This window comes from Bos mutus, chromosome 12 (genome assembly GCF_027580195.1).
Source record: "Bos mutus isolate GX-2022 chromosome 12, NWIPB_WYAK_1.1, whole genome shotgun sequence".
NCBI lineage: Eukaryota > Metazoa > Chordata > Mammalia > Artiodactyla > Bovidae > Bos > Bos mutus.
In genome coordinates this window covers 24,782,794-24,809,665 of record NC_091628.1, presented here as the reverse complement: position 1 = coordinate 24,809,665, position 26,872 = coordinate 24,782,794, and the positions used below count along the sequence as shown (strand labels likewise).

At 42.5% G+C, this 26,872-nt stretch overlaps 1 protein-coding gene across 4 annotated transcripts; it reads left to right on the top strand.

Moving 5' to 3' along the window:
- The first annotated feature begins 1,223 nt into the window (after window positions 1–1,223).
- Window positions 1,224–26,355, top strand: SERTM1 (serine rich and transmembrane domain containing 1). Of its 4 annotated transcripts, none has more exons than XR_011466304.1 (4): window positions 1,261–1,697; window positions 2,240–2,532; window positions 3,483–3,548; window positions 23,785–23,957. XR_011466304.1 is itself a non-coding variant. In XM_070380413.1 (4 exons), the coding sequence occupies exon 4, from the start codon at window positions 23,954–23,956 to the stop codon at window positions 24,275–24,277; it is 324 nt and encodes a 107-aa protein (XP_070236514.1). In that variant the 5' UTR covers window positions 1,322–1,697; window positions 2,192–2,532; window positions 3,483–3,548; window positions 23,785–23,953; the 3' UTR covers window positions 24,278–26,355. The 4 variants fall into 4 exon arrangements, 3 of the variants coding, with proteins under 3 accessions (XP_070236513.1, XP_070236514.1, XP_070236515.1); XM_070380413.1 differs by having other exon boundaries at window positions 1,322–1,697; window positions 2,192–2,532; window positions 23,785–26,355; XM_070380412.1 differs by lacking the exon at window positions 2,240–2,532 and having other exon boundaries at window positions 1,224–1,697.
- The last annotated feature ends 517 nt before the right edge of the window (window positions 26,356–26,872 follow it).

The window sequence follows — 26,872 nt, the reverse complement described above, 5'->3', positions numbered from 1 at the left end:
TTGAAACAGTTTTTGGAAATTTGTTACAGCAGCCCTAGGAAACCAAGTTCAGGAAACACCAAGAAAATCCTCACAGATTATTTATTACTTATTTTGTATTGAAATACAATTGGTTTATAACAAAGAAATGATTTCGTGGACGTTACTGCTTATGAGGAGGCTAAATAGAAATCTAAGTACCTAATAGAGCAAGTGGTAAGTGGATGTAGGACAATTCATGAAAGTAGCATGTGGACAGTAAAGTTTAGGATACAAAGGCAAGTGTGTTGCGAGAAAAACACGTCTCCTAATATGCCCTCTGGATAGTGCAACTCATTCCAGCATCCTGCTTTTTAGATCCTATACACAAAGAGTCACACAGAAAAGATGAACATATGGACAATCTCCCTGCAGAAGGAAATGGGAGAGATAGAGCCTTTGCTCTCTTAGCAAAGGGGGCTCAAAGTTAAGCCTGCCACCCCCATCGGCCTCTACCTGGAGAACCACTGAACAGGGGTACAGCTACCATGACCGCAGGAGCTGGACGCTGGTAGGTGGCAGTATCTGGGCAAATTTACATGGTCACCAAGGCTTGAGCAGCATCTTTTTATATTGATTTGTGCTCCTGGCCATCTCATCAGGGAGATGACACCAAGGTGAATGCAGCCCGGCAGGCAGAGCAGGGACCGGAGGCCACGCCAGGGACACCTCCCAGGGCTCAGCCCTTTGCAGGCCATAGAGGCCAGAGGGCCACTTGGGTTGTTGATTGTCAAAGTGGAAGAGACCTCAGACATCAAATCATCCAAGCCTCTCGCTTTCCAGTTGAAAAAACAGGAATCCAGAATCACTGGGGGAAGGTCACAGGGCTGAGTGGTAACCGGTGTTAGGCATACCAGTTAAAGGCTCCCTGTATAGAGTTCTTTTAAGATGTGTGACTCTCTGAGCCAGTGGCCCAGTAGGGAATTTCTAGGATTGCCTGTCTCCCTGTCAGTGATGGAAACTGCAATCCTATTCATCTCATCTGATGATCTGGCAAAGGTCTCGGAAGGGGGAAGAAGAGAAACGCTGGAGGAGAGAGGTCTGAGGCGAGGCACATCACAGGACCGGGCGATGCCCCCAACGCAGCTCAGAGCTGGGCTTCCTGAGATGCACCGAGACTCGTGGTTTGGAGTTGGGGGCTGCGTGGGATTCACAAAAGAGGGGAAGAGTTGTCAGAAAGTAGATGCTTTTGCCTGAAGAGAAAGGTCCCTAAGTCCCCAGTCGCCTCCCTCAATGCGTGCGCGCGCGCGCGCACACACACACACACGTACAAAAGTTGAGGCCACCACATCTGCCTTCCCCAGATGGGGTTCCCTGCGCAAGAGTCTCCTCCCGCTCCAGGATTTTCCGACGCTGGCGCAAGCTCCTCCCTTGCCGGAGCCTGGCTCCAGTCCTAGCACAGAGTGTCCGCCCGAGCAGGGGCTGGGGGGCGGCAGGGAGTGGGCCCCGCTCGCCGCCATTGGCTGTGTGGCTGCCGGGCGGAGGGAAGCCTCCCGCTGCGCCCGCCGCCAGCCCGTGCGCCCCAGCCGCGCGCAGCACCGGTGCGCTCCACCATTCCCGCCGACCGCTTCTCCTGCGCAGATCGGCGAGACCCGGAGCGCCTGCGAGGAGCTCGACGCAGCCCGTCCCACCCCGAGCTCGGGAGCCGGCAGGGGACATCCGCGCGCCCCGATCCGCAGGTCAGTGAGGGGCTCCCGACGCCGCCCGCGAGCGTAGGCAGAGGAGTGGGAGCCGGGGAGGCGCGGGGTGCCGAGCGCTGGAGGGGGCTTGCCCTGTGCCACCGGCACCCCGACTCCTCTCCTGGGGTGGCCTCGGGTCCCAGAGGCTCCACTCCCTCCCGACCTCCCTCGCCAACTCTCCCCGGCTCCCAGCGGTTGAGCTCCTTGTTCTGGTCACCCCCGAATGTGTCCCCTTCGCGCAGGCGAGCAGCTTCCGCTGCCCGTCTCTGCCTATTCTCCGGTGACTCCTCGGGGCTACAGTAGGACGCCGTGTCCTTGGTCCCGGGATGACCCGCTTCTATCCCGGACACGGGGCGCCGGGGATGTCTGCCCTCGCGTCTGCGGCTGCAGAGATGGGTTGATTCCCCCGCTTAAGTGCAGGCACTTCTACACTTTGCGGAGTGTGTCTCGGTGCACGCTCGCCTCTGCGAGAAAGGTTATTCTCGCCTTTGCAGTGTGTGCGGTCACGTTCGTGTCTGTTGGGCGCCCACCTGGATTTCTAGGGTAACCCCTCCCTTCCTGAGGATTCGCGGCGCGCACACTGACCGCCCGCGTTGTACCTTACCTGCCTCGCGTGCGTCTTCACCGGTCCCCGGCGGCTCCAAATCCGAGCAAGTTCTACCGGCGCGGAACAGGCTGCCGTTCCCCAGTCGCGGTTTTCCGAGTCCTTGTTGTTGGAAAACGCGTCGGCTTCCTCCCCGTTTTCCCTGATCTGGTGAGACGCTGGAATCCCGCGTTTTCCTGACGAGGTCCGTGGACCATGGGCAGACTGTCTGATTTCTAATTGAGGAGGAAGGTGAGTCCTGCGGGGAGCATCGGACTCCTCCATTCACAGACTCGTCTCGTTGAGTCCCAGGCACCCGCTCGCTTTCCACCGCCAGACGCCTGGGGCCCCGCTGTTGCTGGGTTTGGTGCCAGACTCCAGGGATGGGGTCCGTTTCTTACTGTCCTTCATTTCCTCTGCTTGTAAAATTTCCTTTGGAAAATTCTGTGCTGAAGTAAGCACTTGGATGGTTCTTTGCGGGCGAGAATGGGATCGGACGGCTGCAGGACGTCTCACAGCCTTCGCATTTAATTCAGCCCAGACTACAGGTGCCAAGGGCGGGAAACAGGCGGCGATATGTCCTGAGCATTCCCGGGCCCACCATAGGGACCACGCCCCGAAAGGCCTTTTTTTTTTTTTTTTCCCCAGGTGCTTTTCACTTTAGATTTTCCAGATTCACTGTAAAGACAGTTGCCTATCAACAGGAAAAGAGGCAAAATAAGTGATACCCTTTTCTTCAAAGGTTTAACCCCCTAATGCATTAAGCCCAATGCATCCTCCCTAAAAAGACAAAAAAAGGTATATTTAACTAGTTTTAGCTTATTTGTGATCTGGCTCCCAGGCATGCTCAAATATATTGGCACTATTTTACTAAGTATAAAGGCATTTTACCCCCACCCTCACCCCCGCACACACATGCACACCCTTTATAATCTGCACACAGTTGATCTATAATGTATAGACAAATGGCCTTTTGAAGTGTTAGTGAGGCTGTCTTGCATTGACACCAGCCCCACAGAGGATGCCCCAGTCACCTTCAAATGCTGGGCATCAGGCATGGGGAACCGTTTGCCAACCTCAGAAGTAGTCTGGGAATAGTGAGTTCCAGAAAATGGGTGGAGTGTTCCATTTCTGTGTTTGGGTTGGAGGCTTATTATTTATTTGGCTTATTTATTTACTATCTTTGATTCCTCTACATAAAGGCAAAGCGCTTTGAAGAGCTCACCACACACACCTTTATGGTTCTCTTTAAAGAAGCCTCACCGAAGGTAAGATCCATTCTGTTCTCTCTGCCGCTGGTTAGTTCAATTCAGCAGATTTTCCTGGATGTCTGTGATGTAAAGAGATACATAATGTGCTGGTGTACATCTGTACATCCACTGGCCTTTTCAGGTCCAGGGTAGCAGACTACTGAGCCACATTCTAGGGCCTCAGCACCTCTGATTCTGACTTGTAGTAGATATCTCTGTGGGATCAAGTGTTCTGAGAAGCTCAGTCTCATGACACGGAATGACTCCTTCAAGAGTTCCCTATGAATAGAACCCATGCTCACCTTTGGAACCAAGACACCGTCATTGTTAAGTCTACACTAAATTTTGGCAACAAAACAATGAGGGTTCTGAATGGTCAAGTAGCCATATACAATTTAATAGTATATCTAAACATGAAATGGCACAATCTAGCCAAAATAGTGTCTGAATTCACATCAGGAACACGAGAGACTGTCATAAATACTTTCTGAGTTCCTAACTTTTAAATTGTCCTCTATTAAGTTGTGATGGCATCACTGACTCAATGGACATGAGTTTGAGTAAGCTCCGGGAATTGGTGATGGATAGGGAGGCCTGGTATGCTGCAGTCTGTGGGGTCGCAAACAGTTAAGACACGACTCAGCAACTGAACTGAACTGAACTGAAGTTGTAACGGCTTCCCAGGTGGCGCTGCTGCTGCTGCTAAGTTGGTTCAGTCATGTCCGACTCTGTGCGACCCCATAGACGGCAGCCCACAAGGCTCACCTCTGTCCCTGGGATTCTCCAGGCAAGAACACTGGAGTGGGTTGCCATCACCTTCTCTGAGGTGGCGCTAGTGGTAAAGAAGTCGCTTGCCAATGCAGAAGACATAAGAGACATGGGTTCGATCTCTGGGTCAGGAAGATCCCATGGTCATGGCCACCCACTCCAGTATTCTTGCCTGAGGAGCCTGGTGGGCTACAGTCTGTGGGGTTGCACAGAGGCAGACATAACTGAAGTGACTTAACATACATGCATAAGTTGTGTTAAGATGGGAGATCAGACTCTTCCCTGGTGGCTCAGATGGTAAAGCATCTGCCTATAATGCGGGAAACCCAGGTTCAACCCTGAGTCAGGAAGATCCTCTGGAGCAGGAAATGGCAACCCACTTCAGTACTCTTGCCTGGAAAATCCCATGGACAGAGAGCGTGGTAGGCTACAGTCCACGGGGTTGCAAAGAGTCGGACATGACTGAGCGACTTCACTTTCTTTCACTTTTCAGTCAGTCCAGATTTATTATTTGTACAATATTACAGGCTTGATCTTGATGTTGACATTGTTATAGACAATAGTGAACAGGTGTGGAAATTATAAGCCTATAATAGTTGTTAAAAAGTGTAACTTAAGAAGGTAACAGACCTGAATACAGTTTTTGATGGAAAACAAAAGGATAGGTGGCTGTTAAGAACCTATTTCAAACTCACAAAGACAAGAAGTTGACTTCAATCACAGTCAAAACACTAAAGATATTCATTCAGGGAACATTTAGAGGACAGATTTGCCCCCTGGGGTAGCCAAGACAGCAGCTTTCCTTTGCCATGGTCATCTAGTACTCATCAGACGTGACCGGCAATTTGCCAACTATTGCCAATCATGCTGGTTTGGTTCTTACTCACTTTCACTTTTCCTGTGACCAGGATCATAGCAGAGGGACTTACTCTTCTCGTTGCTTAAACAGAACATTCAGAACATGCTGTAAAATGCAATTGTAACAGAAAGTACAGTCACGTCTTTTTGGGCAGGTTGACTTACTGGCCTCAGCCTGAGAGTCTTAAACTTTGAAATAAAAGGTACATATGAACCACTTTAAAGGCTTGTGTTAAGCATATACGTTACAAAAAAGAAGGAAGGGGAGAAGAGAAAGAGTTCTGGGCTTAATCAGGAATATTTTACTTCATAAGTTATTATTAAATTTTATTTCTATTTCTTAATGAAGATACCTGCATTTTCTGATTAAGATTCATTTTCTTGTACCAACATTCAAATGCAGACATGCACAAAATAGAATGTGAACATGCCCATAATATCACCTGCTAACAAAACCATATGTTAGCAACCTGGTACATAACCTCTTATCTCTTTTAGTTTAGTTTGGTTTGGTTTTTGCATGTCACTAAAATTGTGTGTGTGTGTGTGTGTGTGTGTGCGCACGTGCATGCATAGCAGCAACAGCCAGGCTGGTAATCATTTTATAAAAACAGAATCATACTATGCACAACTCTAAAGTTTACTTTTTTACTTTGCCAGACATGTCCAGCGTCTTTCCATGTTAGAAAACATAATTCTTTTGATTATACCAGAATTCCCTATTTGTACAATCTTGCCATCATTTGTTTAACCAATCTTTGACTCATTGGTAGTTCCAGTGTTCAGCTACAGAGTACATCTTTGTGCATGCACCCTTTAAATTTGTCTTATTTTTCCCTATAGGGTAAATTCTCAGGATTTATTATTTGTATTATTGACCTATCAGATCAGATCAGTCGCTCAGTCGTGTCCGACTCTTTGCGACCCCATGAATCGCAGCACGCCAGGCCTCCCTGTCCATCACCAACTCCCGGAGTTCACTCAAACTCACATCTCACAAACTCAAACTCACATGCCATCTAGCCATCTCATCCTCTGTCATCCCCTTCTCCTCCTGCCCCCAATCCCTCCCAGCATCAGAGTCTTTTCCAATGACTCAACTCTTCGCATGAGGTGGCCAAAGTACTGGAGTTTCAGCTTTAGCATCATTCCTTCCAAAGAAATCCCAATGCTGTGCATTTCTTCAATAAAACAGAAAGGACTCAGTAATACATCCAACAAGTAGTAGATATTCCCCACTGTGATCCAGAGTATCTTCTATATGCCCAACATATTTTTCCCACTTAAAAAGATAATTTTTATTGTTACTTAACATCCATAGTGAAAGTACACAAGTCATAAGCACATAATTTATGATTTTTTGTGTTCAATTTGAACACACCCATGCAGATGGAACCCAGGTCAAAAAATAAAATACTTACCAATACCATCCCTCGTGCTTCTCACATGCCTTGGCAACCAATTGATTATTCTAACAATTCCTCATGAGAAAGTCGTTGGTGAGCTTGTTGACCTCAGTTTTCATGATTCAAGTGCTAGATTACGGGCACCGTGCTGTTCAGATTGACAGTGTAATATTGATTGATGCTTTTCAGACCTTCAAAGATTCCTTGTCAACAAAGGTGGCCTAATTTAACGGAATTAGTTTCCAAAATCCTTCATTCTGTCCTCATCACTTTATCATTTCTATCAAGTTTGATCTTATATTTATCCATTGGACCGTGCCTGGCACATATTTCAATTGGTATCATGAATTAACCTCTGGATAACAAAAGAAATTGACTAACTTGTTTTTCATCTGATTTCCTATTGTTGGCCACCTAGCCCAGCTGAGTTAGTTGGATTTAAAATCGGGAAAGGAGTCCTAGGCTCTCATTTTGTGGCTTCTTTCTTCTGCCTTCTTTTTCCATTAGGAGTATAATCAATAACCTTCAAAATTCAGTTAACTTTCAGAAACATCAGTTTCTTGATTTTTAAGGACTTCCAACTCTTTGATTCTATTAAAAAAAAAAACCATTATCCTTTAATGTATAATTAAATACATATAACTTTCCCTTCACGGAGGAAAGTCAATATTGAGAGTAAACGCAGGAAAGAAGGAATGTGTTAGATGCATGAAAAGTGTCTTAAGTTAGTTCAGTGAATGAGGAGAGAAAATATTTGCTCCTTTTGTGCTCCACTGTTTTCATCCCTTTTATTATTTTCTAAGAAGCGGAAGTCTGGATCAGTTTCCTAACACAATACTGCTGGGGAGATCACTGCTCACATTACCATGGCTGCAATCGAGATGAAGTGCTACTCAAAGTACAGTTCACGCACCAGCGCTTGAATTGTTAATTACTCATTCACCAGGAGAGACGGAACTTGAGCCAGAATATAAATCAAATAAGGCATGAAAGCAGACTTTTTAGCTTGGATGATTTTTTGGTAGTAAAACCTTCTTGAAGGAAGCAGTGCTTTGAAGTTCCTCTTCTCACAAGGACTCATAACCCACCTATTCCTGAGGGAGTCAAGTGGCTATTCGAATAGTAGCACTGATCTCTAAGGTGGGCTTTGTAGTTAAATTGAGAAATTTGTAAAAATGTAAACATTTTCTCTTCCTGTGCTCATTTTCTATTGAAATTGGTTTTTTTTTTTTTTTAGTTTTTTTTTTTGAGCGGAAGGTATATTTAACTTTGAGACAGAGAGACTAATAGCACCACAAAACATAGTGTTCCTGTACGCAGCTAATTATAATACCCTTCCCTACAGTGATCAGCGTATTGCCCTTGACCCTTTTTACTTCCACAGATGAGCAGAGAGACAAGGACTGTGATTGTACAAGACTTGGTGATTTTCAAAGAATGGGATTATCATAGACTTTATATTTTAAAAAAAAACAATGCACCCTGTTTCCATATCCAGTCACATCTTCACTGATTCACTATGGTAAACTCCCTTTTGATTTTTATTGTGCTCTTCAGAATACATTCATTCCAGCCACGCAACTACATTCATGATAATATATTTCAGTGTTGACAGCAGATTCCTCCATTATCCTGGTGGACAAGAAACTCAATAAAATCTTTGTTGAATATTGTTGAGAGATACAATTGCTTGATAAAAGTATGGTCCAAGTTTGCTCTGGAGCATGGAACTATTCATTTTATTGCCCTAACTAAAATATTTATAAATTTAGGGCATGTTCATCATTTTTTTTCACTATTGAATAGCTACCCTTTGCCTTATCAGTATGATTTAATACAAGATCATTTATTCCTTCATTCAATAAATATTATTGTGAATCCAAAAGTAGAATAGATAGAAGCTATTCTATCTATTCTATCTATCTATTCTATCTATCTATCTATCTATCTATCTATTCTATCTATCTATTCTATCTATCTTCATTCAATAAATATTATTGTGAATCCAAAAGTAGAATAGATAGAAACTAGCTCTCCAAGAAGCTTCAAGTTTCTCATTTCTTTTACCCTTTGATTCCTTCATTCCTTCAAATACTTATTGAGAATCTTTATAATAGAGATTGCTGATTCATAGATAGAAAGATTAGTCCTCTATTCTAAGAGTACATAGTCTATCAAAGCAGACCAGTGGGTCAACGAATGTAACAAGTATAATAAAATGTGAGAAATGCTATTGTAGAAAGGTATAGAAAGTATCCTGAGAATACAGAAGAAGGAGCCAGAAACTTGCTTAGAGAAAAATAGGTAGGGATTTATATTACGAGTGAATTACCAGATGAGGCAGATGCAGGAAGGTTTGCAGAGTCTTAAAGAATGAACAAATTGGATTTGGGGTGGAGTTGGGGAGAAGACATACAAATATAAGAATTAAATATAAGAATTCAAAATATATGGGGAATCTATAATAGTTTAATATGCCTGGAACACCATTCTCAGAGACAAGAGAAAAATGAGACTGGAAAAGTAGGATGTGGCTATGTAACAAGGGACATATAAGGTAGGTAATATAAGAGAGGATTTTTAGAATTTTTAATCAAGATGGTCACTATAAAAATATGCATGTGCATTAGACTCATGCACATATAGTAATATTTTATCACCTTACCTTACATAGTACATGGTTAACAAGTTGTTGAGTTAATCATTGATTGTATCAAAGAATAGTTTTCTTAACCAAAGTCACTACCACTATCCCATTATTTTTATAATGAGTTGTTTTATCCATTAGGGGTCTTGAGTTAGTCTTCATGTCTTTATTGTCTCTCCCCTAGTCCCTCTTGAGGGCTTCCCTGATAGCTCAGTTGGTAAAGAATCTGCCTGCAATGCAGGAGACTCTTCAATTCTTGGGTCTGGAAGATCTGCTGGAGAAGGGATAGGCTACCCACTCCAGTATTCTTGGGCTTCCCTGGTGGCTCAGCTGGTAGAGAATCCACCTGCAATGCGGGAGACCTGGGGTGGGAAGATCCCCTGGAGAAGGGAAAGGCTACCACTCCAATATTCTGGCCTGGAGAATTCCATGGACTATATAGTCCATGGAGTTGCAAAGAGTTGGACATGACTGAGTGACTTTCATTTTCACTTTAGTCCCTCTTGAAACCATTTGTGCAGGTTAAAGCGACAGCTGGGCAGGACTGTCCATATAAAATAGCACCTCTTCATGCACCCTAAAGGCAATCAGTCCTGAATATTCATTGGAAGGACTGATGCTGAAGCTGAAACTCCCAATACTTTGGCCACCTGATGTGAAGGACTGACTCATTGGAAAAGACCCTGATGCTGGGAAAGACTGAAGGCAGGAGAAGGGGATGACAGAGGATGAGATAGTTGGACGGCATCACTGACTCGATGGACATGAGTTTGAATAAGCTCCAGGAGTTGGTGATGGACAGGGGAGCCTGGTGTGCCACTATCCATCGGGTTGCAAAGAATCAGACATGACTGGCCAACTGAACTGAACTGAACTAAATGCTCCAGCTTGTCAGGGAATGTGTGTAGCTGTATCAATAGCTCACTCTCATTCCTTTAAACCTCACTCTTGTATGAAATTAAAGCTAACCAAAAACATGCTTTACAACCTTCTTTCTTAGCAGTGCCAAAAGAGAGTTTTAATATAATATATAGTAATTCATGCAGCTCTCCATTATTCAGAATTTGACTGCTTTAAAGTCAGTTTGTTATATACCATTGTAATCTCTGCTGTCATAGTGAGTCAGTCAGTAGAAGGTAGATGATGCTACAGTACAAAATAAGCGAGTCATCTCAGTGGCTTAAAACAACAGAAGTCTACTTACTGTTCACACTAAGTGCTCACATAACCAGAAAGGGGTGAATGCATTGGCTTTGGTCACCCAGGAACCCAGATTGGCAGAAGCTGGCCCAAATCCACAGTTATTGCAGCAGAGGGAAGGCAAATCTCAAACGTGAAAGAAAGGTGAAAGTGAAAGTTGCTCAGTTATATCCAATTCTTTGTGACCCCATGGACTATACAGTCCATGGAATTCTCCAGGCCAGAATACTGGAGTGGGTGGCCCTTCCCTTCTCCAGAGGATCTTCCCAATCCAGGGATCAAACCCAGGTTTCCCGCATTGCAGGCGGAATCGTTATCAGCTGAGCCACAAGAGAAGCAAATTCACACAGTGATTGGAGCAGAGGGAAGGTATGTGGCAAATCTCACATGTAGTCTTGCATTTTATACCCACAAGTAACACATGTAAAATTTTCTGCGAATTTTACTGATCAAAACAAGTCATGTGGCCACCCTAGTTTCAGAGGGGGTGGAAACACGCAGCCATACAACATGCCTGGACAGAGGGAGGGACAGCAGAAACATGTAAGCATCACTGATGACCACAGGTCTCAAATGTATTCCTCCTTTATCTTCAACCTCCCCAGAGAGAAGAAATGGAATGAACATAAAATGTGGAGACATGGTGATATAGATTTGAATTCCAGTCTGGCCTCTAAGTGTCTGGGTAACCTTGGGCAAGCTTTTGAATTCTCTGATCCTTAATTTTCTCATTGGTTAAAGCAAGGTAAGGGATAATAATAACTACAGTACAGACTTGTGAAGATTAAAGAAAATACCCCTGTGCCATACACACACACACATACACATATACACACAACTAGTATATGCTTTTATTGAATACATATCAGCTGCTGTCATTCATTGTGCTGCTGTTTTTCCAAACTCGTTTATCTGGACATCCCTTCTCCTATACAAGCATGTCAGATCCAGCTTCCTCTGCCTGTCACATTCTGAAGACCTCCTTTCATTCCACAATGACCTGGGGATCCTTGCACCACCCCCTGCTACTTCTCACCACTCTTCTGGCACGATGTTGCCTCTACATCCAGTGCACATACACTGAAATAAAAAAGCACTCAGATATAAGAGAAATGAGTGATGTGTGAATGCATGCTTCTGATTAAGGGTATTCCTACAAATTTAATTAAAAAAAACACAAAGCACACAGCCTGAAAGGTAAAGTGGAGAGCTCAACCTTCATAAAGGGCAAAGCCAAAGTCTGATAAATCTTGTATAAAAGATCCTCGTGATTTTCATGAGTAAAGCCATATTTATTTGTACTTTTAAAAGAATGTATAAGTCTTTTATATAGGCCAGCAGTGTGGTAGTCTGTTTTCTACAAATAATGACTAATTATTTTCCAGTTTGACCTCTTCCCATTTTTAAAAGTGAAATACATTCTGGGAGCATTTGAGCCTACATTTGCTTATTGCTTCCATATTGTCTTTGACAAATTCTAGTCCTGGGTTGTTATCTCAAATAACAGGTTGCCAGGGACTTGATTTCCTCTACATTTGATAGTCTGCCGTGTCATGGTGCTCCATGTTACAAGGAACACGTAGACATTCTTTTTGTTAGCCAGACTTTTGAGTTTATTGTGCTGCCTGAGAGAGAAAAAGGAAGGATGAATGAGAGAATTTTAAGGCAAGCTCTGCTGCTCTGTTTACACAAAGGATTAGCAGGACCATGGGAAGTTTCTTGAGGGAACATGCTTTCCTGATGAAGGACACACTGTCCTCATTTCTGTCTCCTGCCTTTGCTGGTGAACTTGGGAATCCTGGTAGAAGAGTAATTTCAGAGCCATGAGAGGGCACTTTGTCTCCTTATATGGTTGGTGTTTTATGTAACCTCTGCCTAAAATCTGACTCATCTGGTACTCATCAATTTAGGGTACCTACCTAGAGCCTCAGTCATATGATTGCTTATGACTAAAGAAAAGCACTATTAATGTCAATGCTCCATATTTTAAAAAAATTTGCAGCTGCATTTTTCAATGACTAGTTTCATTCTTCAGAGAAGGCAATGGCAGCCCACTCCAGTACTCTTGCCTAAAAAATCCCATGGACAGAGGAGCCTGGTAGGCTGCAGTCCATGGGGTCGCGAAGAGTCGGACACGACTGAGCCACTTCACTTTACTTTTCGCTTTATGCATTGGAGAAGGAAATGGCAACCCCCTCCAGTGTTCTTGCCTGGAGAATCCCAGGGACGGGGGAGCCTGGTGGGCTGCTGTCTATGGGGTCGCACAGAGTCGGACATGACTGAAGCGACTTAGCAGCAGTAGTAGAAGCAGCAGTTTCATTCTTTAAAAATTATTTACTGGCTCCTATTTCAAAAGATGCAGACCCTGAACTGTAAGAGAGTTCACGTATTTGGGTTTATTCTTCTTGCCACAATAGTATTAGGACGCACCCAAACCAGAGCGATCAGGGAGGTGGCTGCTAGATTTGAAATGCAGGAAGCATGAGTTCTTTGATCTGCTGAACTTGGAGTTTGAAGACCGATGCTTGATGCCTAAATCAAGTTTCCCGCTTTTGCTGAGTTTATTTGCTTCTGTGTTTCCTGTGGGCCCTATGTGGAACCTGGACCTCATTGGCTATTGGGAGTCTCAGTGACCTTCCCCAGAGCCTGCCAACACACTAGCCTTCAATAGAAAATGACTCTCTCTTGGATCTTGAGGGCAGTATACTAAGTGAAACAAGTCAGACCAAAAAACAAATTCACACAATCTCACTTATATGTGGAATCTAAAGAACACAAAAACAAGCTCATAGAACAAGTTGGTTGGCGGGAGGTGTGTGAAATGTGCAAAGGTGGTCAAAAGGTACAGACTTCCAGTTATAAAATAAGTAAGTCATGGGGATATAACATTTGTCATGTTGACTGTAGTTAATACTACTGCATTGTATATTTAAAGTTGCTAATATCTTAAAAGTTCTCATCATTAAGAAAAAATTACAACTGTGGGTGGTAGCATATATTATCTTCTTGTAGTGATCCTTTTGCAATATACAAATATCTAATCATTTTTGTACAACCAAAAACTAATACCATGTTATATGTCAGTTACTGCTGCTATACTAAAGAGTAATGCATGCTCAGTTGCCCAGTCATGTCTGACTCTTTGTGACCCCATAAACTATAGCCCGCCAGGCTCCTCTGTCCATGGGATTTCCCAGGCAAGAATACTGGAAGGGGTTGTCATTTCCTCCTCCAGTGGATCTTCCCTTCCCAAGGATCAAACCTGCGTCTCCTGCATTGGCAGGCAGATTCTTTACCAATGAACTACCTGGGAAGCTATATGTCAATTATATCTCAATTATTTTAAAAAAGAAAACTACTCTTTCTTGAATCAGGATACCTACAAAGCCCCTCCCTTTGACTGGGTATTTAAAGTGCAGGAAAGATATCCTGGGCTGCCTCTGAGGATGACTGATGACGTAAGATGAACATCGAACACCTTACATTCATCTGGAGGTCCAGACAGAGATTCAGACCAGTGAGTGGCGGCAGAGTGAAGTCATGAGCAAGGCTGGCTGGCCAGTCACCATTCCTGGTGTTCAGGCAGCCTGTCCTGCCACTATGGATCTAGTTCCCTAGGAGTATTAAACCTCCTCTCTCTCATTCTCTGAGACTTCACTTCCTGTACCTCTGGGCATCATAAGCTGATGGTGCAGCAAATATTTGAACTTCTCCAAAGCGCACTGAAAAGTCAGGCTTAATCACTGTATTTATTTAGAAGCTTCTAACATTTTTAGTGACTTACTGCATATTATACCAAATATATTTTCTTAATACCCTTGGGGATAAACCATCTTTCCCTAACTTATATGTTAAAGATCACCAATCCTACTGAAAAACTATGAGAATAATAACAATGGACACCTATATATCCTTTAACTAATCAGTTGCTAATATTTTAACACATTTGTTTCATCATCTTTTCTTTCTGTATGTGTGTGTATACTAATTTTTTTTTTATTTTGGCTGACCATTTGAAGGTTAGTTGCTGCTACTGTGATATTTTACTTTGTACATGTATTTCCTAATAACCAGAACGTCCTCCTATATCACACTTAGGAAATTTAACTTTGCTACAATGCAGTTATCCAATGTACAGTCTATGTCCAAATTTCCCCAGTTGTCATAATAATGTCCTTTATAACAAAGCTATTTTTCCTTTTAATGGGCCCAAGGATCTTTCATTGTATTAGAGGATAAATCTCGACATCTGCATCCTACTTTTTCTTCTCTGAGTATTCAGCTGAATACTAAATAATGTAATACAGCCAAAACTGGTTGTAGCCAAAACTTAGCCTGCCTAAGCTGCCAATTACCAAGCATTATTATTTTTAAATACCCGTTTCACTGTGGAAAGCATCATCATACGTTGACTCTCAGCCATGGAGGACTGGAAGAATGAGAGAATGTATTTAGTAGAATCCATATGTATGAATTATACTAAGCACTGGGCTAATATCCAGGAGGGTTGGGCAGCGTACACGCTATGTAATCAACTAAGGTTCTATTTGTAGTTGTAGTATGAGGGGCGATGGTTTATTAATTCAAGTAAATGCTTTGTTGAAAATGTCATCAGATGGAAGACTCTGTGAGCCTGAGTCCTTGCTGGGAAATGCAGGACTTAAAACACACATACTTGTCATAGTCCAGTCCATTTCTAAGAAGAGGCTATAAAGCATCTTAGTTTAAACAAATACATGACTATAGTTGTCAACAGAGAAATATAAATAAATCATGGCCTGTTTAATTAATTTGCTAATACTGAAGTTCTTTTCAAACAACCTATATCATCACTTTTTTTTTTCAAATTGTACCTGTACACCTGATTTTTATAGATAAGAGAATGGTTTGTTAGGTTTTGGCATATTCTTAGGTGCAAATTTTATAAGTGGATATATTAGATAATTTATCTTTCTGTCTTCCATATGCCTCAATTACCAAGATATTTTAATGGAAAATTAAGCTTGGGGTTTAATTTATGAAGTGAATAAAACATTTACTACATATCCATTCTTATAAGCTGAAAATTTATAATGCTAAGTCACTTCAGTCGTGTCCGACTCTGTGTGACCCCATAGATGGCAGCCACCAGGCTCCCCCATCCCTGGGATTCTCCAGGCAAGAACACTGGAGTGGGTTGCCATTTCCCTCTCCAATGCATGAAAGTGAAAAGTGAAAGCAAAGTCGCTCAGTCATATCTGACTCTTAGCGACCCCATGGACTGCAGCCTACCAGGCTCCTCCATCCATGGGATTTTCCAGGCAAAAGTACTGGAGTGGGGTGCCATTGCCTTCTCTGGAAAATTTACAATACAGATGAAAAATTACAAGATAATGTATACACAAAACAGTAATAGACATATACAGAAGCATATGCCATCAGAAAAGTTTTCACTGAACACATTTGCCTAGATACCTATGGGAGATGGAAGGAAATGTAGAGAAAGAGGGATCAGGTTAGTCACAAACAGAAGAATGTGTATTTAAAAAGGAAAATAACAATAGAAACAAGAGAATAAAGAGTGGCATTGGTCAGGAGTTGTACAAGCTCACTTACTTTCTTCTTATGCTGCATGGTCCCAGTGGCCCATAGTTGCCTACTTCAGAGGAATCTGCTTAAATTTAGGGTGGACTTTATCAAAGCTTATAGAAATCCCATATTTCCAAGCTCTTCCTTGTCTCCTTAGAACAGTTTTAGGGGCACTCAAAGGCCCCTGGAGCCTGAGAGAGTTGACCGGGAATACCCTGTGGTCTACCTATAAAAGTTTAAAAAAGTGACTTATGGCAATTGCAAAATTAAGTTTACAAGAACAAAATCTTCCCAAATATCATACTCCATAAGGAGACTGTTAGGAGCATTTCCTGATTGGACAAAAACTAAACTTAATACAAATTATTTTAATTGTGGAGATAGAATGAAAGGCAATGGGAAAGAAGGAAATGCCATTCTCCAACCAGAGCATGGTTCTCCAACCACAGCATGGTTCTCCAACCAGAGCATGGTTGAGAATTTTTTAAAACATGTCTCGTCTTATTAAAAATAAGCAAGCAGGTTTCCTTGGTCATCCAGTGGTTAAGAATCCACCCTGCAATGCAGGGACACAGGTTTGATCCCTGGTCTGGGAGGATTCCACATGCCCTAGAGCAACTACGCCCATGCGCCACAGCTACTGAGCCAGTGTTCCACAGCCTGCTCACCACGACTAGAGAAAGCCTTCTCACAGCAACTAGACAAAGCCCTTGGGCAACAAAAATAAAATTTAAAAATGTTAAAAAAAAATAAGGAAGCTTTTTTGTATACTAGTTGCTCCAAGAATTAAAATAATATATATTTTTCTTAATATTCTTCTAAAAAATTGGAAATGATCAGAGCTGAGTGGAGGAAGGGAGTTGCACCTCAAAGTCCTCATTAAAAATTCTGTAACATCTTGAAAGGTCGATCTTGGCTTCTTACCGTCTTTCTTCACACTGATTCATTTCAACTTTGCCTGTGATCTTCAAGTCATTTCTCTGACGGTTTGCTTTTTCTTTAAATCAAGTGTATAGCCAATAATCTTTTTTCCTGCTCCCTGAAAGTGACTACATATCATGTTCTGCTACTTCTGAGCCAGTTCCTGCTTCCTTCAACCTTTAAGTGGCCACTTTTCTCATTTTGATTTGATTCATTGTGTTAATAACATAGATGAGTCCAATTTTCCCAAAGTGCAGGGTAGACCTCTTCTTGGTCTTTTCTAAACATCATTACAAAATCACAAAAATACTATGCCTAATACTGGTTTTATATTTGACCTTTTTAATCCAGAAAATGGGGGCTTCCCAGGTGGCACAGTAGTAAAGAATACGCTGCCAATGCAGGAGGTGAAAGAAACTCAGGTTTGATCCCTGGGTCAGGAAGAGCCCCTGGAGGAGGAAATGACAACCCATTCCAGTATTCTTGCCTGGAAAATTCCATTGACAAAGGAGCCTGGCAGCCTGTAGTCCATGGGGTCGCAAAGAGTCAGACACGATTGAGAATGCATGCATCATGCATCATTGTCCAGAAAATTATCCACTTAAACTTTCTTTTTTCTAATGGAATATCATTTAAAAATAATTATTCTTACTAAGGCAGAGATTTTGGCATAAAAATGTTCACAAGAATGTAGCAAAACTTTATTACAAATAATAGTTTGATTTCCCCAGGAAAACAGTGCTATAGATGCAAGGGAACTCCTATCTATAATTGCTTTTGAGGCTGTACAAGATAGATGGTCACTTAGGTTCCTATCTCCTTTTGAAATAGTTTCTTGTGTTGTTTATTTTTATTTTTTAATTTCATTCAATCTACACTATTTTGCATATCAAGAAAGGTATATTCTGAATATTCTGTGAATTATACCTTATGTGGATAACTATTTTTTAAAGAATCAGAACAAAATAACTAGCCTAACATAAAAGTATTCTGAAAATAATTTAATTATTTTGCTGAGGAAATATTTTACTGAGCCGGAGGCTAATCCAGAGAGATAAAAGCCATCACCGAGGTAAAGAGAGATAGTAAGGGATTGGACTGAATCCAAAGCCACCTAATGACCTACCCTAGAAACTGGTTTTGAAAATAAATCACAGATACTAAGCTGTTACTCCAACACTTCTTTAATTTTCACCAGAGTACTATGAAGAAATTCTGATTACATCTTCTCATCATTCTTTTGAACTACAGATAAAGAGGACTGTTCATTTTAATTTTTGGCTGCCATTATCCAGTCCAGGGGAGCTTCCCAGGTGGTACTAGTGGTAAAGAACCCGCCTGCCAATGCAAGAGACAGAAAAGATGCAGGTTCCATCCCTGGGCTGGGAAGATCCCCTGGAGGAGGGCATAGCAACCCACTTTAGTATTCTTGCCTGGAGAATTCCATGGACAGAGGAGCCTGGCGGGCTACAGTCCCTAGGGTTGCAAAGAGTTGGATGTGACTCGACTGAAGTGACTTAGCACACATGCATCCAGACCAGACCATGAATTCTAGGATGTTATCCAGAAACTTCATCTCTCCACATTTCTTTTCAGAAATGGCTCTCTAACTCCACATTGAATAGCAGATAGACTCAGTTTTTTTCTTTACTTGGTTTTATTTTTTATTGTGCTGACTCAGGGAATCATAATGAGATTCCACTAATTTTCACACAAAATTCTTCTCCCAAAGCACTGTACTGACTAAGCAGGAGCAGTTCTCAAATAAGCAAATATATGGCAGCCCACTCCAGTATTCTTGCCTGGAGAATCCCATGGACAGAGGAGCCTGGTGGGCTATAGTCCATGAGGTCACAAAGTCAGACAACTGCAGTGACTTAGCATACATGCATGGATGGGCTTAATCAGCTTTGAATAAGGTTAGTAGTAATATAATGAACTTTATTTTCATTATTGCAAGCCTAGGGGTAAGTGTTTGCCATTGACTGCAAGTGAAGATTTACATTTAAAGTATGTATTGTCAACATACCTTCTCTTACCTAGCATGACCTAAAAGGCCACTAGGTGAAGGAAAAGCATTAAGAGAAAAGAAAATCATGCAAATTGTAAAGGAAAGTTCAAGGTCCTATATAAAACATGTTCTTTTCTAAGTAGAACTAGAAACAGCTGTGCTAAGATATGATAAGTTCCCCTCCAGATTCTGGAAATGGTAGTTTCTACATGTCCTACAAAGAAAGGGATCAAATATATCATCTAAAACTATTCATTACATTATACGATTACATTTTACATTTGTAGACCTGGAAAGAGCCTTTACCATGCATGTTAATACTGTATCAAATTGTTGCTAATGGTTTGGGAGGCCCACCTTTTGGAGAATGACACAGCAGGGCAAGATAACGATGAACTGTTGATTCAACATCCTAACAGCTAGGGCACTCTAAATAATGTCCACAAGGGAACAAAGCAGCTTGTCCCAGTTTTCCACAACAACAGCAACAAAAAAAAACCTTTCACAGAGTTGCTATTCACATAGAAATGTATTTAAATAAAGGTCAGAAACTCAGAGACTGCTGTGCCAGACTGGAGGCTGACTGTAGGCTGGGTTTAATCCACCACTGTATTGTAGAAGTCAAGACCCTGGCAGAGGCCCCTCCCACAAGCTGGCCACCCAGGGGTCTTGCAGTGCTTCTGGGAGAGCACTCAGAGATGAGGGCTTATCAAATCTCCTTCCTTTCACTAAGCAGGAAGGTACACACAGCAGAGAGTATGCTTTGCTCCTTCAGAGCTTCACAGTCCTCATAATCACCCCCTGGGAAGGAAAGCTTCCATTCTTTCAGAGGAGTCACAGAGGCTGGGCACTGAGTGACGTGCAACGGAGGCCCGCCCCCCTCCACCAGGTCTGCCTTAGCTGTGCGGTTCCTCTGACTCCCCACCCCACCGGACTCACAGTGAGATCACATGCCCATCCTTCCTCGCTTCAGGAGGTGACTGCTGTTTGTAGACTTCTTCCCAGCACATTTTTCTATTCCAAGAGACAAAGGGATAGCTGGCTGATCATGAACTGAAACATCTCCCCAGATCTTCACTTATAATGCAATCTGTCTCTTCTTCCTTTCTCAAAAAAAAAAAAAAAAAAATTCTGAGAATGGGTCAGAGGAAAAAATAATGCATCTCAATCCTCACATGGCTTTAGGTGCCACATGAAATGAGAGTCTGCTCTCGCTGCCCCTGGATGGGTCAAGGCTATGCATTTCAGATGAAATCGCTTTCTTTTTTCCTTTGAACCTAATCTGTTTGGGAGAAACAACCCAAGAAGCAGCATCTCGAAACACACTTGTTTGATTTTGTTTCCACAGTACCACCTACAGCCTCATTCACACTGTTCAGTGACTAAACACATACACTCTGGGTCATCCTCAGCATTATACACAGACTCAAAACATTCACCAGAGAGAAAAAAGAGTTATCCATTTTTAAGACATCTATAAGAACATAAGAAGTGATGTCATCAAGTTAAAATGATTCTAACAGTGTGTACACTCTATTGTTTTGGAGTAGAAGAGTGAAATGAAGTTTGTAGATCTGTCATTTTAAATTAGGTAGTATTCTGAAAGTAATAGTAAATCTAAAATATTGGGGGAAGAATATTTAGAGAAGATATTTAATTGTGAAATGTTGAATGAGGATGCAAGTTGTCATCTGTTCATTTCTACCATTATCTCCCAAGGCCACTTGGAAGATCAGACACTTTCCCCAAACATTCTCAGCCTCAGTTGCCATAAACTCTTCCATAGACACTTGAGGCTCACAATGGGCTTTTGTCTCAAAGAAGGTGATCTTCAGGAGGTGAAACATACTCCTGGAATATTTACATTGTAAATAGATACCTTGGATTTAGCAACTAGTCTGGCAGCCAGTTGTGAGCTCTATCATTGAATTGCCAGTGACTGATTCGGTGCCTCCAACCTCACCTCCAGAAAATGATACAGAGCTGAGTAGCAAAGGTGGTTTTAGAGAACTCAGCCAATTTCGGCTGAATGTATGACCTGTACGTGTCAGTTATTGGACTAGCAGAGACCTGGAAGTCCCTCTAGTCCTTCGAGGGATTGAGAAAGACCTATATCTACTGGTCTTTTACTTGGATGGACTTTTTTTATTTTCAAAGCATGATTTTGGACACAGTGTCACATCCTAACTTAGGAGCTTGTGGAGAGGTAGAAAAGGTATCATTGGACAGATGGGAAAACAAATATCAAGACTGAACTGTAAACTTGTCCAAAGTAAGTGGCAGGTAGGAACTAACCGAGTGTCGTCATTTTCTCTTCCTACCACAGTTGAGGAAAGTAAGAACACAGTTCAGGCATGGGTTCCTCTCTGTCCTCTGTTACTGACTAGTTGTGAACCCTGAGTAAATCACAATTTCTTTGTTGATCAGTTTCCTCATCTGCAAAATGGAAATAATAATTCCTGCTCTGCCTCTCCTACAAACTAGTTTGTGTGAAGAACAACACAAAATGCACAGCCCCTACCTTCTTACCGATGCCAGAAAAAGAAGGAGTAAAATCATTACTACCAAAGGATAGGAAAATTGAGATTGGATGGTATAAAAGGTGGAAGTTCTGGCTTATCTTCTAATTAGATACATTTATTTTTGTCATATCAATGCAAGACAGAATCTTTGTCCTTAGTTTCCTCAGCTAGACTTAGGAGGTCTTATCAGAACATCTTGAATATTTCTTTCCATTCAGTCTACACGATTCTTTCCTATGCACCATGCTGTCTCTGAGTGAAAGTCGCTCAGTCATGTCAGACCCCCATGGACAGTCCATGGAATTCTCCAGGCCAGAATACTGGAGTGGGTAGCCATTCCCTTCTCCAGGATGATGTCTCTGAGATGCTGCTATTTTCCCTACAGATGAATGGCTAGGGCACTTTTCTGCTGTATAAGGCATGGTATTACTACCAGATCAGTGGAACATGTTTGCAGTCCCACTGTGATCCTCTTTTTTTTTTCCAAAGGATCCTTAGGAGCCTATAGCAGCCTAATGGAATTAAAATCACCAAAGTGTAATGAGGAATGGGAGTCTCATTATTTTAGGAAATACTAAGAGCTTGTCCCATGGCCTCCTCTGAGGAGTCACTGAGATTGTTAGCTGGCTTGACTGCCGCCAGGGCAGCCCTCTCAGAGGGTCCCTCCTTCTTGGGAATCATTAGTGCCGCTCAGCCACAGCCACAGCCACAGCGGCCGCTGTCAGCCCCTCAAGGAATCAGTCACTTAATTAGATTTGAGGAATGGAAGGAAAGGCAAGTTGTCAAGGTAAAATGCGGGCAGAGGTTAGGGAAAGGGAAAGCCAGGGTACAGAGGCAGCATTTCACTACATCTGATGCAAGGAAATCTGGAAATTTACAACCAAATGGTCCAATGCCATAAAGAGCTAGGAAGAGCATCTTTGCTGGATTTGAGGAAAGAGAGTCATCCATCAGAGGGATCATTCTCCCTCAGGCTGCTTCCCTCGCCCCCACACGGACTAGGCAGAAGAAGCTGGCTGGGACTTCTCCAGTCATGGACGCGAGGGTGGTAGAGACACACCGCACCCACACCCACGCCTGGAGCCTGCAGAATCACACACCTTCCCTCCCAGGATGCCCACCTGGCTCCATCCACTTTGTTTCTGGCGTTCCTCACAGGGACCACATAAGGAGGGGAACATGGCCAAGAGCATTTCTTTCCCTGTACTCAACACACACATCACACATATACACATGCACCTCCCCCCCCCACACCACACATACACATGTACACTCCCACACACACCCATACACATCACACCCTTCACCCCCACCGCATGTATACCCATACATACACCCATACACCCACACACACACCCATACACATCACACCCCTCACTCCCCCACACACCACACGTACACACACACACACACCACACATATCACACACACACATCACACATACCCCACACACATACCACATGCACATACACCCCACATACAGATGAACCTCCCCCTGCCACACACACACACACTGAGCTCATTTTGGCCCAATTTTACAGTTCACAGAGTGCTTCCCTGTCTATCTTGATCCCTGCATAACACAGTGTGCAGTTGGGGCAGTACTATACTATTTTACAGATGAGAAAAATGAAGCTCAGAAGCTAGGCAATTTGCCTAGCTTCCCAAAGATAAAGGAGAATTCAGGCCTCAAACTTAAGGCTCTTGACAGCAAACCCAGTACTCTTTCTACAATTAAGAGGAAATCCAACTTTTATCAATCTAAAGGTTTTTAATTCAATGCCTAAAATATGCAGAACAGAATACAGAGGTAGACCTAAAAGGAAACAAATATGTAGGAATGGCCCCTGATCCCAAAGAGATACGCTTTTATAAACAAGTCAGCAAATTATGAGAAGCAAGCTTACACGTGCAGTGATTCTCCAAAGCATGCTAGAAGGAAATACTGGTCAAAAAAAGTTGTGCTAGTGGGCTGGACAGTGCAGGGAATTCATTTTCTGGAGGAGGAGGGTTTGCAGCTAACTTTTGGGGTCCTATTCTCAGAGTAGGCTTGGAGCATCTGTTGAAATCTCAGCAGATGGAACACACCAGAAATGTACTTTCCTTTTTATTTTGGAGAAACCTGGCACCTAGGGTACTATGAGATCAAATAAAAGTGCATTTTTATATCATCATTTGTAACATAAAGTCAGGAACATTACTTGTTCCTGGGAAAGTGATTTCATTTTTTTCCCTCCCCGATGGATTTTATAATTAAGCCATGCTGAAATGAAAACTGGAAATGAGAGTTAATGTGACTTCTTTCTGAATAATACACTCAGTTGTCTGGGGTTTTTTGTCTTTGTTTCTGCAGTGTCAATGGACACCTGGCACCTGCCGCCTTTGCTTGGAAACTGAGAAGTTCTGTTGTGCTGCAGTGTTTGCTGAGGCTATCACAGCAGAAGGAATGCTGATTCTGTCCCTTTTAACCCCTGTGTGAAACTGACTTTCATACACTGTGCATTCTGTGACCTTCGGTAAAGATGTCTGAACCTGACTCTTCCTCTGCATTCTCGGGGAGTGTGGAGAACGGAACTTTCCTCCAGCTGTTTCCCACATCCCTGTCCACATCGGTGGACCCGTCCTCGAGCCACCTGTCAAATGTCTACATCTATGTGTCCATATTCCTCAGCCTGTTAGCCTTTCTGCTCCTGCTTTTAATCATCGCCCTCCAGAGGCTCAAAAATATCATCTCCTCCAGTTCCTCCTACCCGGAGTATCCAAGCGACGCTGGGAGTTCTTTCACCAACTTGGAAGTCTGCAGTATTTCCTCGCAAAGGTCCACTTTTTCAAACCTTTCCTCCTGAAGAAAATGGAAGAATCTTTCAGTGCCGTGGCCGCTGAAGTTTTCCCTCAGGGGAAGTATCACAGGAAGCAGGCACTTCAGGAAAGAAATGCCCATGTTGTTCTTTTTCACCAATTAGACCTGGTTCTCCTCCTCCTTCAGCCCTGATTTCTTTTTCTGTTCATGATGCTTTTTGTTGTGAATGTAGGAGTTGATGCTGACAGAAATGCTTGCATGGTGAGGAATTTCACCCAGACCGCTTGATGAACCTGCAGCTGGCTTCTCAGTGGGGCAGGCCACCCTGCTGGACACCTGAGGCTGAACTCACCTGAGGCGGCCTCGCAGAGGAAGCTGGGTCAGGGTCAGGGCTCTGCACTTCTGTTTCTCTTACAAAACCATGAAACCAACGGAGCCAGCAGAAACTGGCAAAGTGAAGTCTGAGCTATGTAGAAGATATTTTACATATTTAAAAGATAAAGTGGAAAACACCAAGTTTAAAAAAAAAATCAGTTTGGATTTCATGTATAACATCTCTACAGCCAGAGGCAAAAATATGCTAAGTGTTTTATTTCATTTCACTTTAACCAATGAAAATCACATTTATTGATGAATTAAGTCATAAATGGAGAAGTTCTGGAAGACTTTAACTTTTAATAGCAAGACAAATAAGTGTTATGATGCTGTTTGTAACATATTTCTGCTTTGGGGTTTTTTTTTCCTACTTATGTTATAGTCTTAATGACTCTATGTTTGTGGAATTCTTTGTGATAATTGCTGTTGCTATTCCTAAGACAGGCACCAGAACAGACACTGGAAATTTTTATTTTGTATCTATAATTTCCATCAGTGGGAATCATACATACGGAAAATACTCATTTAGTTGTATTTTGCACTCCTCGTGGTTGTGAAAGTATGTTCCTTTATTCAGTTTCACAGTCTTCATAAGCTCAGTGCAGAATTATATTGACTCCAAGATGTCAGATGTCTGTTCACTCACATTAGGTTGCAAAACTTAGAAGACTCCATTGCTTAATAGTTATGTTGTTATATACTCTGTGGATGTTACATGTCTCTGATAATTCATTATTGTGTGTTAGCATAATACTCTACATTAGGATTTCGGGATGTGGATTTATGTTTAAAACTGTAAACACTCACATTGGGTAGGGGGCTGCTATACTGTGGTCAGCCAAGCACAGTTGAACTCGGGGGCTTTGTGCATGAAAGGAAGTACTCTCGAGAGCACAGACATGGAATATGGAGGGACTCAAGTTGCCCCCCAAAAAACTAACAAAGCAAGCAAAGAGCTTTGCTCCTTTGCAGCGTCTTAAGAGTAAGAATTTTAATATAATTTTTGAAATCAGTGGTCTACGGTGTAAACATTGAATGTATTCATTCTGCAAAGCCCCTGCATCAGCATGGCCCCATCTGCCCAGGGCAACTAGACACTTCTTATCCAAAATATTTAATAATCTGAAGTGGTGGGGCCTTAAAGCCACCCTTTGGTTTGGTTGCATGGCTTCTCCATCCAGAACTGGAGTGGGGTAAAGAATGCACCATTTTTACAGGGCATACCTTTGTCATTCTAAAATGCTGAGAGAGATGTGAATTCACAGTGAGGATCAGGTTTTTTTTTTTTTTAATCCATAAGCCTCACTGAAATCTGACCATATCGGAAGGTTTATGTATCAAAAATCCCCCCAAACACTATAAGACCTGCACAGAGTTGCAGCCCTAAAATGTATAATGAGTGAAAATTTCCCCTCTGCTGTCATTTAAAGCACAGCAGTGTGTTACAATGTTATTATGTAGTATAAATGCTGGACTGGAAAAACTGCTATTTTAGACCATTATTAGCATTCTCAGTGTGTGTGTGTGTGTGTGTGTGTCTGTACACAACATAGAATATATAATATATATATATATATGTATATTCACACCCTTCTCAATTAAGAGTTGTGTGAAAGCTGCACAGGATTACAGAGGCATCTATATCATCACTTTTGCTCTTTGATTAGTCTTGTGCTATTTTGGTTACCAAGGAAAAAAGGACTCGGATGAACTGATTTTAAAAAATAAAGGAGCAAATTTGCCACATGACAGTATAATCTGCGAATGGTCTGTTCTAAGGGGGTAACTTTACACTTTCCTTCTGGAAGAGATCTAAAGGCTTCTAGGACTAAAACTAATTTTTTTTTTTTTAATTTTCAGGCACACCCCTCCCTTCCCCACCCCCCAACTCCCCTCCACGATGGTTCCAGCTCTCAAGGTTAGCGATTGGGAGCAACATTCAAAGACATAAAATAGGGTTTCTCACTCCCAGCTTGCCAGGAAAACAGACTCTACAACCTGAGCTGAATTTGTGTTAAGAAGTTCAGGAAGGTTGGAAGACTGGTTTATAAATAAAGAAATCAAGCCCACTGGAAGCCTGGCTCTTCTCTTATTGTTTGTTCTCAGTGAGGCAGTCCACAAGCTTCTCTCCTGGGAAGGCTTTTCCTTCAAGTCCTCACTGAAGCAGGATCAATAAAGAGTGGTCAAAATGCCAGCCTCTCCCCACCCCTGAAGGGTCCCCTCCCTCTGGGGCAGTGAGTTCCATAAGTCCCTGATCAGAAGAATC

What these genes read in the sequence shown, in the direction of transcription:
- SERTM1 (XM_070380412.1), top strand. Translation starts at nt 1,252, where the DNA reads ATGCGTGCGCGCGCGCGCGCACACACACACACACGTACAAAAGTTGAG. An exon ending in CCGCGCGCCCCGATCCGCAG is followed by an intron (nt 1,698 to 3,482) that starts GTCAGTGAGGGG and finishes CTCTACATAAAG; the next exon opens with GCAAAGCGCTTTGAAGAGCT. An exon ending in TTAAAGAAGCCTCACCGAAG is followed by an intron (nt 3,549 to 23,784) that starts GTAAGATCCATT and finishes TTGTTTCTGCAG; the next exon opens with TGTCAATGGACACCTGGCAC.